Source organism: Notolepis coatsorum (assembly GCF_963971535.1).
Source record: "Notolepis coatsorum genome assembly, chromosome: 13".
Lineage (NCBI taxonomy): Eukaryota > Metazoa > Chordata > Actinopteri > Aulopiformes > Paralepididae > Notolepis > Notolepis coatsorum.
The window spans coordinates 52,975,950-52,994,138 of NC_140177.1; the positions used below are offsets into that span (position 1 = coordinate 52,975,950).

The 18,189-nt window shown below is 45.8% G+C and overlaps 1 protein-coding gene across 1 annotated transcript in view; it reads left to right on the plus strand.

The window, feature by feature from the left end:
• cacna1eb (calcium channel, voltage-dependent, R type, alpha 1E subunit b) overlaps positions 1–16,878 on the plus strand; it is a gene marked incomplete at its 3' end in the record, with an annotated part of 180,761 nt that extends 163,883 nt beyond the window's left edge. Inside the window, exons 42-48 of the mRNA XM_084327663.1 lie at positions 580–680; positions 807–913; positions 5,222–5,324; positions 12,376–12,480; positions 14,496–14,628; positions 16,015–16,166; positions 16,357–16,878. Coding sequence (XP_084183789.1) covers positions 580–680; positions 807–913; positions 5,222–5,324; positions 12,376–12,480; positions 14,496–14,628; positions 16,015–16,166; positions 16,357–16,878 — 1,223 coding nt within the window. The remainder of the gene's footprint in view (positions 1–579; positions 681–806; positions 914–5,221; positions 5,325–12,375; positions 12,481–14,495; positions 14,629–16,014; positions 16,167–16,356) is intronic.
• Positions 16,879–18,189: the final 1,311 nt, after the last annotated feature.

Sequence of the window (18,189 nt, forward strand, 5' to 3'; positions counted from 1 at the left end):
AAAGTCACACCCAGGAACACTTTATTCTCTCTTATTGTCTTGGTAGCGGTGGCACTGGTGCGGAGACATTCGACGGTCGAAAGGTTTTACAGCATATGAAGAAACGCATAGTAGTATATTAGTGACGACAGGCCAACTCACGCGTGGTGAGCAGTGGCAGCGTGACGACAGACAGCAGACTGTATCACTGTATCTCTCGCTACATTTAATACCCTATGCATTATGGCTGTGGAGGTACGTTATAAATGCCCAGCCATGCGTAGACGAGAGAGAAAATGCGTCAGACTGTAGTGTGCATTAAAGAGCACAGACACAAATGGTAAAATGTGTAAATGACACAAAGCACAGACACAAAGCACAGACACAAAGGTAACCTAGAGTAAGACAGGCTTTGCAAGTGCATGTGCAATGTAGAGAGAGTAGCTGAATAACAATAAAGATAGGAAGAAAGCAGGGGCAATTAACACAACAGCCTGTTTGTGGGTGGGCGTGTTTGCATGCATATTAGGTTGTTTGTTTGCATGTGTGCTCATGCAAAATGCAATTCCAAAATGCCTGCATATGTCTGCACACTGACAGATACTGACATGACCGTCGGGAAGATCTATGCGTCCATGATGATAATGGATTACTTCAAACTGAACAAAGCCAAGAAGCTCAGGCAACAACTAGAGGCCCAGGTTCGCTCAACACATTCTAATGATGTCCTTCATCTTCAGCAACACTATACTGGATAACCTGACTATGTGTCAGAGAAGCCTCTGGTCTGAAGTCGGTGTATTTGTGTTTTGTCTAATTGTGTGCAGAAGAGTAGCTTGATGTTCAATCGTCTGGATGCCTCTACTCTCCCTGAAGACATTCTGTCCAACACTCAACCACTCCCCATGATGGCCCACAGTGCCGGCTCAGCCCTGTGAGTGTGTGTGTGTGTGTGTGTGTGTGTGTGTGTGTGTGTGTGTGTGTGTGTGTGTGTGTGTGTGTGTGTGTGTGTGTGTGTGTGTGTGGGTGTGGGTGTGGGTGTGAGTGTATGTCTGTCACATATCGGTTTATGTGTATGTCTGTTTTATATAATTTTGCCTTTGGTCTCCAGCACATGGTACACTGGTCCTTACCCCCAGAACAAGCTGCCCTGGGAGGGAATTAGCATTTATATTGAATGTATACAGGGATACAAAATCCTCTTCTCTCTCAGTTTCCCAGGATCTGTTTTAGGTGATCATTCTCTTCTCAATAGTCTAGGTGCCTCGGATGCAAGAGGGTTCAAACAGCCCTCATGTTTTGGTCTCAAACTAAATCATGTATGAATGGAACCCCCTGATGCTCCCTCTGTGAACTCTGGTTTAGTCAGTGGCGACATCTGCTGGGACAGAATAACAACCTGCTTTAAATTTAATAACTGAGAATCTCACATTAACACTTTGAATGCCACGGACGAGAAATCTCGTTATTTCATGCCGACCGTTGAGTGCCACGGAGCGAGAAATCTCGTTTTTAATCGTTTTTTTTATTAACAATTTCCATTCATATTTCATCAATCTAGCCTCCAGTTACCACTGGAACTCTCTCTGAGCTCCATTGGGAAAATACCGCCCCCTATCTCCCTGTGGTACTGCACCCCATTGGATTAGACTGAATGAAAAGCATGGGGGGAAAAATCCGGCTTCCTCATTTTACTTCCCCGAGACGATCGGATTCATTCTGGACCATCAGAACAGCATGGAATCTGTGTTTCGATATTTGGAATGGCGATCAGGAATTGGAATAATCTTTTTGGAGAACATCTGATCTGAGGTAAGGAATCTATTTTACCAGTCTTAGGATAATCAGACCTTTTTTCACAGAGATATCAACGTGGGCCCTATGTGTGTGTGTGTGTGTGTGTGTGTGTGCGATCAGGAAATAAGAGATTACATTTTTCAGCCCGCTTCTATAGTGTGCATAAGTACACATATACTATCGATAATCTAGCGTTTATTTGAAAACGATTCATAAATAGGCCGAAAAATTACAACGTGTTTACATACAGTAAAGGGCGTTTATCACAGAATCTTCTGAAATCTTCTGGAAGTTTCAAGAAACTACCGTTTTTCAAAATGGTATCAAACGGAAATGAACCGATTAAAAAACAATCCGTTTCGAGAATGTTGACTGCAAACAAGTCATTGTTAAGCGACGGCCAGATTAGACACATAGCCATAATTTAAGATATAACGGAATGTAGACCAATCTCAGTCACTCTCTTTGTCTGGGACCAAATTCGGTCACGCCCCATTTTGCGCGACATCCAGGCTTTTTTGGGAATTTCAGCGTTTGGGAATTTCATGTCGACAGGTAGATGAAGTGAAATTATACTTATTTTAGAATATATATATCAAATTTCATGAGTATTCATCTATATTTAGTCATCTAAAGACTATTAGATATGAACTCATGTACCAGTAAAAAGTGGGAATCTCTAGAATGTGTTTTGGGCAACAGTGTTTACAAGTGTGCGGCGAGCCTCTCTAATCAATTTAACGTTATAGACAACACTTTCTGTTGTCAGTAGATGGCAGCGTTGGTTTAAACGGTGAAAATGAATGAATGTTAAGACTACAAAATTAATACAATTCCCAAGACCTTTAGCACCTCGGTCACCGGATTAGGAAAACGCAATCTGAACAGCGATAAACCATTAATGGGACCTGAGTACAGTGATCGAGAATGGTCACCTAATTATTATTATAAAGTGCATCATTAGCATTATGTTTTGTTGTCTAAAGGGAAACATAATGGTACAATTTAAGATTTGAATGTTATCCGCATATAAAGGACAAATAAAACTGAAACGGAGGGCTAGGGCCTCCACGGGTTGCGTTTGATAGAGCTGGCGGACACTATGGCGTTGTAACTCCGATTAAAGAATCACACAGAGGCGTGCTGCAGTATTGGTTGTATTTGGGAACAGAAGGTGTGTGTGGTTGTCTACAAGGGAATACAATACAGTATACATTAGTAAACACAGTAGTGGCGCACATAAACATAATGTCATAAACATGTGGTCTATAGCTACAATAGTATCCATTAGCAATACAGTGCAACTAGTAACCAAGACATTCACTTAACCGGAGTTATTATATATAACCTACATAGCCTATGCAGGGGGATTACTCATGCAGTGCATGTAAACAATATATATAGGCGGACTGTAAACCAGGTGTAAAGATACATTCTATTCACTAGAGGTAGTGAGTGAGTTATATAGCCTAGGCTAGCTCACGTGCGGCTAAGCTAACCACGCAGCATATCACTAGCAGGCAGCATAGGCTGGCTAACCTGCGGCTAAGCTAACGGCGCAGCCTCTCAAGAACAGAGAGAAACAGCGTCGACAGGAATAGATCAATGTGAACATACTGTAAGGGTAGAGTAAGCTGAAGGAATGAATTAGGCAGGACTAAACATAGGTACCGTACTCACGTGTCATTTACGCACACGTTCCTCAAAGGGACAGATCTTAATACTGCCGCAGCCGCACCATCAAACAGCAGCACAGAGAACAGCTTGCGCAGACGTTCGAAAGGAGAAACTCTTAAAGGGCCAGTAACGTTATCAGAAAACTAGAGTGCAACACTAGCTGGGCACATCACGCTGAATGATTACACTGGCATAAATCAATTACCCTTTCCTGTCAACAACAACATATTAAAGGGCTATTACAGAACAAAGTAGTCTTATTAACATGGCTTTCCTACAAAAACATTGTTAATTTGTAAGAAACCTCAATGAAAACGGTGCAGGGTAAGTTATATTGGCTATTGTTATGAAAATGTGATAGAATCCTATACAAATTTGGACGCATTTGGTCACCGTGACGGTAGTAAATGCATTCACAAATGCGAGTGCTCTATCATTGAAGTGGGTGGTGGCATACGCTTGCTTTTAAACCACAGGACCCATGGCATCTAAAGTGTTAAGGGCCCTGGTTGAAGTTTCTCGTTGTGTACCATCACCTCTAACTGTCTGGTCCTCCAGCTCATTGTGTACCATCACATCTAACTGTCTGGTCCTCCAGCTCATTGTGTACCATCACATCTAACTGTCTGGTCCTCCATCTCATTGTGTACCATCACATCTAATTGTCTGGTCCTCCAGCTCATTGTGTACCATCACATCTAACTGTCTGGTCCTCCAGCTCATTGTGTACCATCACATCTAACTGTATGGTCCTCCAGCTCATTGTGTACCATCACATCTAACTGTCTGGTCCTCCAGCTCATTGTGTACCATCACATCTAACTGTCTGGTCCTCCAGCTCATTGTGTACCATCACATCTAACTGTCTGGTCCTCCATCTCATTGTAAAAACATGCTGGGTTCCACTTTTCTTTTAGTTTCTTTATTTCTCCTTTTTTGTTTCGTTTTCTTGTCTTGTTTATTATTATTAATTATTATTATTTTTTTGATCCACTTTTTCTCCCATTTTCTATTTTTCTCCCATCCCAATTTCGTATCATCCAATTCAACCCTCCCCTGTCTCGAACGCTGTTTCTTGCCTCCCACAAGCCGGCTGCAATGTGGACTAAGTCATACATAGCATGAGTCCCCTCCGATACTCGAGGTAACAGCAGTCGCATCTTTTCACCTGCGCGGCACGATCTTTCAGCGTCAGGGGTCTGCGCTTTGGAGGGACGCCGCCCCCGTCGCTTCTTGATTCTACTGCGCAGGCGCACCAACCGACCTGTAGGAGTCGCTGTCCACAACGTCCAATCCCCACCCATCAGTTTCCCACCCCCTAATACTGCCAATGTGTATTAGTACGGACGACCAGCTAAACTGAAAGCAATGTGGAGCGCTGGGCTTGAACAGGCGAACCCAGCGTCTCCAGTATTCGTGGTGAGCGCCTTGCCCACTGCACCACTATTATTAATTATTTTTAAGTTTTGTTTATACTGCAAATATTTTTTTCATGCTTCTCTTTCTCTCATTAGATACAAGTGTATTTTATTCAATACATTATCCTTTTAAGGTGGTTGTTCTCAAGTACTGTTTATGTTTTGTATTTGTTTTAATATTGTATTGGTGTGCCTACATTGCGTATGTATATGTGGCACTTTTATAAAAACATTTAAAAAATATATATATATATAAATCTCAAAACAAATGTAATAATGTGTGTTTGTTTATGTACAGTATATGCATTCATGCCACGTGTTTTTGCTGCTTATCTTTCTTCCTACTATAGAACCAGGGGCGGTTTCTTGGCTCTGAGCCCCATCTCGCCCCAGGAGCTGTTCTTACAGCCCATCAGTTCAGAAATTGACGAAGGTCAACAACAACAATCTCTGGTAAGAGAACGTTAGGTTATGGCTATAACCAAGTTCTGTGAGTATTGGTGACGTTCAGCGTCACTACTGCACTGTACCTCGCTCGTGCACGCGCACTGAATAAAAAATTCCACAATGTACCTTTACATCCCAACATCCGTCTGGCCACACCCCTATCAGCTTACCTACATAAGCAGGGGTGGGGCCACATACTCGCCTCCTTCCCAAGCTTTCACCACAAGGTGAGATCAAGGGCAGCAGCGGCGTCTGACGCCGAGCGTCACCAATACTCACAGAACTTGGTTATAGCCATAACCTAACGTTCTGTATCGTATGGCTCCGCTCGGCGTCACTACTGCACAAGGGAGGCCGAGCGAGAGCCATCGGCCGACAAATGTACCCCGCTGAGGCCCCCCACAACCATCAGATCAGGGAGGACCGAGCCCCCCCGACCCCCCCTAATGGAGGGCACCTCCCCTATTGGAGTATCACGGGAGGGCGACGGATCCGACCGTGCGAAGAGGCACTCAAGCAACTCAACGCACAGGGTGAGCAGACCGTGGCCTGACCCCACGACTACACACACGCACAACCCGCATGCCACCCGTGAACGAACGGAAGGAACAACCTTGTTACTGCCCCCAGAATCACGGGGTCAAGAGCAAACCCAACCCTGTGGCAAGGCCGTAGCAGCGGAGCGCGAAGGAAGACCCAGACCCACTGAAGGGACTGGATCCCCTGGAAAACGGGGGCCCGGAGAGGTCAATGACGCCAGGCATCAAGACCCCACCAGGCGGTCACTTAGTGACACCGCCCCCCACATCGCCAGCGTATTCGGATAAGGCCCCTCCAAGAGCGGGCCCTTTCCCCCCAATAGCACACCGCCTGGCACACTGACCCTGCAGAACAGGCAGTCAGCATGGCCGTAAGCACACAAAAAAGGTTAACCAACGGAAGCAGGCAGCGCACCGGGGAAACCAGGCAACAGGCTGTAACCTGAGCCTGGAGCACTGCGGACGAGACAGGCGCCAAAGGAGTTAGCTGAGAACAGCCCCCCCCCGGCGGAAGGGGCGTATGCTGGCGTTGTTGCATGACCCTCTCAGGGAGGATCCGCGCTGCCAGGTGAAAAGAAGCGGTTGATTGGCTGGACGTGTGTCGGAGGAAGCACGTGATAGCCTCCACTCTCCCAGATGATCTGAGTGTGGGGGGTAAGTGCGCAGCGACCAGGAAGGGGATTGGGAATTGGCATACGACTAACATTGGGATGAGAGAAAATCGGAGGAAAAATGGAGGGGGAAAAAGATCAAAAAAAAAAAAAAGGGAAATAAAGAAGAAGTGTTCAAGGTCCGGTCGGGACCTTTCCTACCGTGAGCGCAGACCAAGCGAACTGCACAGGCAGCGTCGCTGCTCCATCCCGCCGCTACGGTTCTCCTTGTTAACGCAGTTGCAAAAAACCCACCCAGAGGGGTTGAGGCAGAGAAGGCTGACATGATTGGCAGACGTCATGAACGTGCAGGGGCACACTCAACCGGGTAACCCAGGAGTTGACACTGCTCCAACACACCAGGGAATCAACCACCTTGTCGTTACCCTATGCGGTGGTTGTTCATATAACCCCTCAAGAAATAACTGGCTATACCGCAGTACAAGTGTTTCAGTTTTCAAAAAAGGGTTATTCCAGGCCTACGGGTCGACGAAATAGTACTTCGGACCGGGCCCGGCAGCACGGGAAGCACAGGGTTCCAGAGGAGGTCCAAGACCACCCCAACAGCCCCCTCTTCGCCACGCGTGAGAGAGGAGCGAAAAGAATGGAGAACCAGCCCCAAGCACACCGCACTTGGTATTCCCAGGCGGTCTCCCAACCAAGTACTAACCAGGACCAAACCTGCGTAGCGGCCGAGATCGGACGAGATCGGGCGTGTACGTAAGCCATTACGACAGTGCAGAGTACAATATGTACCCAACAAGGGTCTCCATAGCGCCCAACCCTGTGACACCCGGACCGACCTGGCATTTTCCCCCCCGAAAAAAGCACAAGTCCCTCAGGGTATCAGAACAGCAGATCTGCATCCCCGGCGGACAACGGGTTAACTGACCTGGACCAGCGTGACCAGACCAGTCCCGTGTCCTAACCACGCCGACATGCCCACTCCAGGAGAGGGGGTAGGTATGCGTGTCGATCTAAAACATGAAAAGAGGGCGCCACCCAGACGGTCCTCATTTAGACCGTGCTCAGTGGCCCACCCCAAGGGCGTGAGACCCCTCTACCTATGTTCAGATCTATTCCGTTAACATCCCCCAGATATGAACGAGAATTCATCGAGACAACCTAGTAAACTGGCGCTCGGAAGAGACAAAACCCCATCCCAGTTGCCCTATAAAAACGCTGTTTTAACAAGCAACCAAGGCGCACTTAGCCCCTGTGTGATCCTGTAACAGAAACACACCGAGCCAGCACTATGTATGCGTCGAGACCCAAACACATCAATGGATAGTCTAGCAAGACACCAAACATTGTTCCTCCAAGTCGCCTGGGAGAACGACACGGAGCCGTCGTGCTTCATGTACCTTCCTCTTTTTATCCAAAAAAGAAAGAACACAGACTGACATGAATCCCTCGTGACGCAGGCTGAGGGTAAAAATTGTTTATATTTTTACATCCCACCACCCTCCCATAGGGAGGAGGCGGAAATCCCCAGAGAGACTTCCCACGCGAGCTGTATAGATTGAAAAGAATATATTGCAACATTGAGCCATGTAAAATTTTGGTTTAGGGCTCTCCGAGGAGGAGGCACTGAACCCATACACACTCAATAATCGAATTGAATCGAATACACACACAATAGAGCAGGACTCCTTTTTGGAGTTCTACTCACCTTGACAATCTGAGGAGGAGGCTCTGCACTCTGAGGAGGCTCCCTCACATGGAAGGAGAGTCCTAACTCACAGAAGGCACGAGTAGGAGCTTCGTGAGGAGGAGCCCTGACCCCTCCCTGAAACAGATCCATCATATGGACCTGAACAGCTCACGGAAGTCTTACCAACAGAGATGCGCACAGTGACATACTCTGTGGCGGGGGAATTTCTGCGGTGCACACACCCAATATTCCAGGGTGTGGGACCAGGAACCCCCCCCCCCCCCTCTTACCCTGTAACGTGCCGAACAGCAACGTGACAGGAACCTTGAAGGACAGGAGGTCTTAACCCCTGCCCATCAAAGAAGGGGAGGAAAGGATTACCAGTTCACCCCTTTACGACCCCACACCCATGATACGATGTAACGACAAAAAAGAGTATGACACAGTCATAGTCAGCTACATGAAGCGTCTAACAGCTTCACACAGCTCATGTGCTAACCTGCTATCTGATTTTTACTAAGGAAAAAACACAGAATAGAGAGGGCCCCCTTAAGAGCCCCGGTACCAGACTTACACATGTGCTTCTGTGGCCAACCCAACCCAGTTGTAGATCACAAGATACACACAACCCTTTACCACCACAAAAAATGGCAATACACTCTACAGAGGAACGCCGTTTTTCATAATGAGAGAATACACAATTCTCGATTAGTATCGGCCACAGGCCTTGCTAAGCACACACGAAAAGTGACCAAACAATCTTTTCTTTTAGGAAAATACAGTTCCTCAAGCAGTTTTAGCACAACCCCAGCAATCAAGCCAAGGGTTACACCGTATCCCACCACACAGTGACACAATATATTGTAAACAACATGTCTGAGAGGAGGGTGAGGAAGTCCCCAGGGAACCGGGGGGAACACCCCTCCTACCTTACCCTTAATACGGCCAGTTGAACAGGTAAACCTGTTAATATGTGAACACACTGTTCATTGTCATCACAGGCTGAGAAAAGAATTCATTCTTCACTCATATGTCACTAAGCATAGCTTTATAGGTTAGTTTAACCCCCTTAGTTGTGAGTACACGGTACATGAACACACATGATGTTTCTCAACACAACAAACCAGATAATTTTTACATCTGTAACAAACAACCCGATTTGCATGGAGAAGCTAATACCAGTGACAAGACAATTCACACACAACTCGCATCATATCCTAAATGTAGTGCAGCAACACTCGTTTTGGAAAACATCGTTATTTACAAAACATTTAGAAGGGAAAGAAAGAGGGCGGTTAGGTGGCGTAGCGGAGATTGCGTTCGTCACCAACCCCGGAGCTGTGAGCTGGATTCGCCTGTTCGAATCCAGCTCACAGCTCCGGGGTTGTCACCAGCTTGGCTGGCCGTTCACACTAATACAATTGGCTGTATTAGAGGGTGGGAGAAGCTGGCGGGGTGGGTCCGGGTCGTTGTAAACAGCGACTCCTACAGTTCGGTCGGGGCGCCTGCTAAGCGCGGATAGGACCTGAGTGGGATAGTGTGATCCTTCCACACGCTACACCCTCTCAGGGAGGATCCGCGCTGCCAGGTGAAAAGAAGCGGTTGATTGGCTGGACGTGTGTCGGAGGAAGCACGTGATAGCCTCCACTCTCCCAGATGATCTGAGTGTGGGGGGTAAGTGCGCAGCGACCAGGAAGGGGATTGGGAATTGGCATACGACTAACATTGGGATGAGAGAAAATCGGAGGAAAAATGGAGGGGGGAAAAGATCAATAAAAAAAAAAAAAGGGAAATAAAGAAGAAGTGTTCAAGGTCCGGTCGGGACCTTTCCTACCGTGAGCGCAGACCAAGCGAACTGCACAGGCAGCGTCGCTGCTCCATCCCGCCGCTACGGTTCTCCTTGTTGACGCAGTCCTCGCCGGCCGGGCTCCGGGTAGGTTCGACTAACATCCTCTGTCAAAGATGACGTCGTAGTCAGAGTGTTTAAAGCATGTTATAGTCACAGAACGTTCAACAGTGTAGCATTAAGCTAACAGCCGAATGGCTGATAGCCACAAGCTAACGTATACCAGCCTGGTAAACACAGCGAGCCAACGCCGCAGCTAACAGCTGCGCGGCTAACAGGTAGGCCACAACTAGCACGCAAGCTAAGCAGCTACACCTGATCCCGTACACAAACGATATAACAAGCCACACTTCCGACAGGTCGCCGTCTGAAACCCTCCTCCCCTTTAAGAGAGAAGAGAAAAAGAGATGTCAACACAGTTTACAACGGTGATTTTACCAGACATCCGGCGGAGCCAGCACAAGTCCCATCTGGGCTGTAGCCGACTTGAACATGGATCTTCCGATAACGAACATCCATGCCCACATTTCCTCGTTAGGGTATACTCTCATTTGTATATGAAAGATGGGGCCTACACGGTGACAGAGAAGCATCCACTCGTCCAGAGAATCCTGGGATCACCAGTTACTGGTCGTGGCCCACTAATTGACTATAATGGGCTTCAAACCAAGATCCTCCGCCGTCACCTAAAAGGCTGAACAGAAGGACCCTAATCTGGGGCCGGTTTTCGTAAACATTGTCAGCTAGCCCCCATAGCACTAACAGACAAGTGGTGCTCGCAAGCAAACATTACTCACCAAACCTGGAACCCACCGCTTCTCACAACAGTCGGTGCGTCCTACAGTCCAGCTGTGTTGCTGGAGGGTCTTACCCCATCCAGCCGCAGCAAGGAGGATTGTAGTTGGGAGGCATGTCAGCGGCGTGAACTCCTAATACGAAAAAACCGGTGGAGGTGTAGAATGATCATCATCTTCCAGACACTCCAGTAACGAAGACAATATCGCCGTATTTTCTCGAAAATAGTGAGAGAGAAAATAAAGATATGATGTCAACGTATCTCTTGTTTTCCAACTTTCTTCTACTAACAACCTCGTCAAGTGGGGATCTACCGAAGGCACTTCCTTGTGGTGAAAGCGAAGAAGGAGGCGAGTATGTGGCCCCACCCCTGCTTATGTAGGTAAGCTGATAGGGGTGTGGCCAGACGGATGTTGGGATGTAAAGGTACATTGTGGAATTTTTTATTCAGTGCGCGTGCGCGAGCGAGGTACAGTGCAGTAGTGACGCCGAGTGGAGCCATACGATACAGAACCAACAACAGAAGTCTATGACAGAATCACACCATATGATACACAATGGTTTTTAGTGTATGGTAACACTTAGGGGGCATAAGTAATGATTAAGTTCACGTGAACTAATGAGGATCTATTATGTTATCAAAGCGTATAAACAAAATATGACTTAACTGATATGTAACCTTTAGAAATAGAGGGTAAACATGTTGAAACCATTCAAACCTTACAAGATGTATCAAACAGCGCACTGAATAAGAATGAATATAAATGTTTATTGCATAAAGAGTTGTACATAATTGTTAGTAATATGACTATTCAATGGCATAATATGGCAATATATTAGTGTCTTGCACAGCACGGCATTGCTACCTATTTGTGCTCTTGTCCGTGACTGTTTCGGTCCTGTGTGTGGTGTGTGTGTGTGTGTGTGTGGGCGGGGGGGTTGGGGTTGGGGAGTTGGAGAGGCAGACAGTCTGACTGTTAACCTTGTGCTTTGTCTATATTATAGACAAGTCTGCAATGTTTGCTAGAGGAATGTATCCCGGATGACCTACTTATTACTGTTTGTCTTCCTTTTGTAAATTGTCACTGGAGGGGAATGCGATTGGCTCGGAGGCCGGTGACAATGTATGGCTCTGTTTACTGCATCGAGGTCTGAACCTGCATGCATGACTGTGTGCTCTTCCAGACCCACCTCCTGGTTCCCTTTTGTCATAGCACTACACTTATGTATCCTTTCACTCTTCCTGTTCAGTCCATCTGACTATTCACTTCTCTAATGAAACCCTGCGCTGTTTCTGACTCTTCCTCCTCGGGGTCCGTCTTCCTATCGCCGTCGGCCATTTAACTGTCACTTTTTGGCTGGAATGGCTTCTGAATGGAATGGCAATGGCACTGATGATGGTGGTGATGATTGCAACTGCGATGAAGATGATGGAATGGCCCCAGTCATGAGATGGTTTGGTCACCTTAACAACTGAATATCTCTGACGATTCAGTATACAGGCAGTCGAACCAGCCTGATGTGTGGTTTTGTCATTCCTTGCCCTGCTCTCTTTATGTCTGTGCTCACCTAGGTTGGGGAGTGCAGTGGGTTGATTGGAGCCTCACTGTCGCCCCCGCTAGGCAGGGGCCTGTATGTGCGGGCCTCCTCCATGCCTGGTCTTGCCGTGGAGCCGCAGGTACCACCCTCCGAACACGCGTCCCCCATGGCCTGAGGATCTTTGGGACTTCAAAATGCTGCACAAGCCCTCAGTCTACAGTGCCTTGTGCCTCAAATGCATGTGTGTCTAGAAACAAGAGGACCAAGACGAAGCAACACTTAAGGCCGTTGCCTTTCCAGTGAAGAGGATTTTGGCCTGTGTTTGTCTCTTGCTGTTTTTGGGTGTCCGATAAGGGTTTAGTGAATTGTTTGTCCTTCAGAAGGGTTCACGGCCCTGCCATCCTGATACCTCTAAATCAGGGGTCCCCAAACTTTTTCCTGTGAGGGCCACATAACGTTTACCTTCTCTAGTGGGGGCCGGGGTCAGTTTGTAACAGAAAAAGTGTGACGATCGCAGGGGTGCCTAAACGGAAAGCCACACATAACCAAATATTAACACTATGGTCGCCAAAAACGCCGTAGCACGTCTTTCCCCGCCATGCTCATTCTGCCAAAGACGCCGTACCACGTCTTTGATATCAATATTTCAAAAATCTTTCTCCCATATTTCTCCCCCGGAGACTTGAGATCTACTGTTGATCCCCTCTCAACTCTCCAACGGTTCAAGAGCGCCATCTGGTGGCCGATCGGTGGATCGCCCAGAGCGGAAACAGGAAATGGAAGCTGGTGCTCATTTCAATTCGGTCCGATCACTCGGTAATAGTCCCAGGACTCGAGCTAGACACAACGGATAGCAATCCGTTACCAATAACTCGATAAACAACATGATTTGGACGCATATACTATTATACAACCTGGAAATGGATCGCATATTTCTACATCCCATAATAGGAATATTTCTGTTCCACGCTCATCGCCCAACGCTATGAGGAAGCTACGGTAAGATTCAGCGTTATTTTTTAACGTGTTCGATACTAACTGCTCTAATGATCATATCACCCACACTAGATGAATCATCTAACGTTGGCCACGGAATTATAAACGACCCCCCCCCCCCCATCCGGTCAACATCAGATGATCAGTAGTAACTTCTAGAAGCACGTCCATTTGAAATTTTTTATCTCGCGCAGATTCCTATCAAACTGTATTTGATCATCAATATAATGCATTTAGGGCTATAAATCACGTTCTGGAGAAAGCTGCAGAAAACGATAAAAACATACTTATACTTTAGACCGTATTTTAGTATGAATATGTGAATGAAAAAGTATAACAGTGCTACACCCTGAACAATAGATACTTGACGTTGAATGGGCAATAGTAATGTCAATTTAGCAGGCGGCTACGTGGCGTAGTGGGCAAGGCGCTCGCCACGAAATCTGGAGACGCTGGGCTCGCCTGTTCGAGCCCAGCGCTCCACATTTGCTTTCAGTTTAGCTGGTCGTCCGTACTAATACACATTGGCCGTATTAGGGGGTGGGAAACTGATGGGTGGGGATCGGGCGTTGTGGACAGCGACTCCCACAGGTCGGTTGGTGCGCCTGCGCAGTAGAATCAGGAAGTGTCGGGGGCAGCGTGAGCCTCCCACGCGTTACTCCTCGCCACTGAGAGATCGAGCTGCGCAGGTGAAAAGATGCGACTGCTGTTACCTCAAGTACCGGAGGGGACTTGTGCTATGTATAACTTAGTCCACATTGCAGCCGGCTTGTGGGAGGCAAGAAACAGCGTTCGTGACAGGGGAGGGTTGAATTGGATGATACGAAATTGGGATGGGAGAAAATATAGAAAATGGGAGAAAAAGTGGATCAAAAAAAAAGTTATGTCAATTTAGCAATACAATTTAAAAAGTTATAGCCCTGCAAAGAAGGTAAACATCCCCATAGACAAATAGAGCTGGCGGAGGATGGTATATTAAGAATATAAGCCTGGCGACCAAAGTGTTAATAACCCTTTCCGGGATCTTGGCAGAAAAAAACCTCAGGAAATAAATAATAACACTATTAATGAAATAAATAACACTATTTATGAAATAAATATACAGTGTGTGTGTGTGTGTGTGTGCGTGTGTGTGTGTGCATGTGAACGTGTCACCAGACGGAGGTTGCAAGCGGTTCCATGAAGCGCTCTGTGTCTACTGTTGCGGACCAGCGGGTGACTGGCCTGTGGCAGGAAGAGAAGAGTCCTGAGCGCCTGTATCGACCTCGTCACAGGAGCTACAAGGCTGCCGGTTAGTCGTAGTCACTCAATACCAGGGTCAAATAGGCTATGGCCCTGAGAGTTCGTGAAATGTCCCTGGAATTAAGGGTTATGGGTGAAGAAAAAGGAACAAGCGTGTTCAAAAGGAGAGAATATGAAAAACAAGTTCAGCTTGTAAACTATTGTAAGGGGACTCGTTGAAAACGTTGTACCGTAATAATTGTACATGCCAACTTTACTACAAAAAAATAAGTTTGACAAAAAAATATATATATAATATATATTTGTACCGGTATCACATGTACCATGTCATGCAGCGTGTTCAGTGGGCATAGGGTTAAGGTAGGGTGGGTTTATACATGAGATATCAGGTTTTTAGGGAGTCAGGTAAGACCAGCCAAAATGATTCTCACCTTAAAGCTGCAGTGGGCAAGAGTGAGTTTACCTGCCCAGCAGAAATAAAGCAAGCTCTACATAATTTTTCAAATCCATGCACGCGCAACAAACGTTTTCCACAGACTCCAAGAGGCACCAGCAGCTTTAAACAGATTTTTTTTTAAGTATAGTATATATTAAAACATATATATGTATATATGTTGGGGCAACCATATATATGAAATATATATATATATATATATATATATATATATATATATATATATATATATATATATATATATATATATATATATATATATATATATATATATATATATATATATATATATATATATATATATATATATATATATATATATATATATATATATATATATATATATATATATATATATATATATATATATATATATATATATATATATATATATATATATATATATTTCCCAGCCTCTGATCCGCAGGTGGTTTTGCATATTGTGTGTACTTGACGAGGAATGTGATCACCATTGCCAACACCACTTGGCAAAAACATCTGATTGATTGTGGATACAGGGAGCTGATGTTTTGGTTGATCAGATCCAAAGTTGCCTAAACCTGCTTTAAACCTGCAGTAGGTAACTTCTTCTAATAATTTTTTTTGTTTGAATTCTGACACAAAAATATCGTTACAGTGATAGTTTGTTGCTTTAATGAAATTGTCCGAAAAAATACAAAAATATTCTCCCAAACGCAATTCATGCAGATAAAAAAGCCCCCACTAGAAAAGGTGAATTTATTACATCTGGTTGTTGCACACAGTAATAATCATAGTAATAGATGGGTCTGTGTATCATTTAGCCACCTATAACTGTACTGTTAACTACTCACCACTGAAAAGGATACAAATACTTTGAATACAAAATATAGATTATTATTGCATTTATATTCTTCTTACCATTCGCTTTATCCATTTCTTGCTCTCGTAATAATACTTTTTTCTTTGTGTTGGCTCTTCTCTTGGCTCTTGGCCCTGCAGTGTCTCGGTCTGAGAGAGACAGGGAGCGCGGCCGGTCCAAGGAGCGCCGTCACCTCCTGTCCCCGGACACATCCCGCGGTACCTCAGAGGAGAGGAGCCTGCAGCCCTCACGCTCCCCTAGTGGAGGGAGAACACCCCTCCGGGATAAACAGGTAGGTCACCCCCCACCTCTCCCCCTTTACCTTTACCACCGGGGTGGAAAGGAATCCCAACCTGTGAATATGGTCAATGGTAGTCTACAAAGGAATGAACTGTGAGTTTTGCTTCATTTGGATGAGCTACAGGATGCACACTATGAAAGATCTGACAAATAGCTGTATTTACTGTATGTTTTGATTCCAGGGCAACAGCTCAGAAAGTCCAGTCCCTTCCACCTCAGAGTCTAGCACCCCCAGTGGCCGACGCCCTCTATCACAGACCCCTACGAGCTCTCGTCCTCACATCTCCTATTCCCCTCTGGTGTGTCGCACGCACCCCTCCTTGGGTGAGGACGACGATGAACGGGGTAGCCCGGAAACCCTGAGGGGGCCCTCTTGGGAGCCACAGGAGGGGGCAACCGGTGAGAGACAGACTGGGGCAGAGCAACACAACTCACCCCCCACACAACGCTGCCCGTCGGAGCCCTTCTTGACCTCGCAAGAGGACAACCACAGTCCCGACCCCACCGGTCCCACGGAGACGCTGACCTTTGAGGCCGCCATGGCCCACAGCCTGGGGCGCTCGAACACCGTCAGCTCGGCCCGGCCCCGCTCGCGAACCGGCTGGCAAGTCCCCAATGGACACTTCCGGAAACGACTGGCGCAGACAGTCGCCGTCTCTGCCTGTGATCAACTCAGCGACACAGAGGAAGATGACAGGTGCTAAGGAAGGAGGGCAAACAGTGGGGTGGGGGTGGGTGTGACTGTAGAAAGGTGCTAGATAACACTATACTACAGTGTACAGAACGAGGGACATTGTGACTCTGTTTGCATCATAGCTACAAACATGTGAGGTTGTGGGTTGTTGAGTAAAATGTGAAATGAGAAAACCATGAGAACATTATTTCCTGAAGGTGTACTTGTTTACCAAATCACTTAGAACACTGACAAAAAATAAGGTTTATTGCCTGGCTTTTATTTGAAAATAGAGAGTACCGTAATAATACACCCCATATAGCCGTGGATATATGAAAATCAATACAATGAAATGATTGGACAGAATTTGGAGAGGAATGGGTACAATGATGTAATTTGTGTTAATAGGTATTGTCATTTCTGAAGGTGTTTCTAACAAGGATTCAGTGTTGCTCTTAACAGTCTATGTGTGAATATGTAATTATGGTACGTGTAAAAGGAGAAGCACATTCCTCAAAAAGCCATGGTTTTGTAAAAACATTGTGACTGTGATGATTTTTTTTTTTTTTTACTTTTTTTTTTTTTTTTTAGCGTTTATCGCTTTTCTGGTCAAGCATGACCGACAGATACAGGGTGAAACGGGATATAGAGCAGGGGAAGACATTCGGCAAATGACGGCGGGTCCGGGAATCGAACTCGGAGTCAACCAGAACCGTGACGCAGCACAGCTCCTCCCGACGCAGAAATAGCGCAGAGATACGCGGTGAGCTACTGGAGCCCCCTACTGTGATGATTTTTCACATATTTTGCTGCCATTTCTTTGACCTTCGATACAGATACAGACCTTCTCCATCTATTGAGAAGGATTCTGACATATATCCACAATAGATGGAAATTGTAAAACTCACTAACGCTGAATTTATATTCAGTATGATTTTATGCGCAGGAGTTCTTTTAAGAGCACAGGATTCTCTGGTTGCCCCATCTTTTTTTGATAACCCCTCTGGTACAGATAAAACAAAGGGATGGAACCAAGATTATACCATATGAGATGTGAATAGTAGTAGAATGTTCTCATAAATAGAGAAGAAGCCTCTGTTTTTGTAAGTTGAACCTCTCTGAGTCCATTCCACTGAAAGCCATAGTTTATTTGTCTGTAATAAACCTTTAGAAATAAACTATGTTCATTTTATTTTGTCCATCTGCATTATGCATTGCACTATGTATTTTATTGATTGTTTTGTTTTTATATCTTGTATCTTTTTATGTAACTGTATTTGTTTACTTGTTTTCTTTTTATCTTGTATCTTTTTATTAAGCAATTTGTAACTCTTACTCTTAC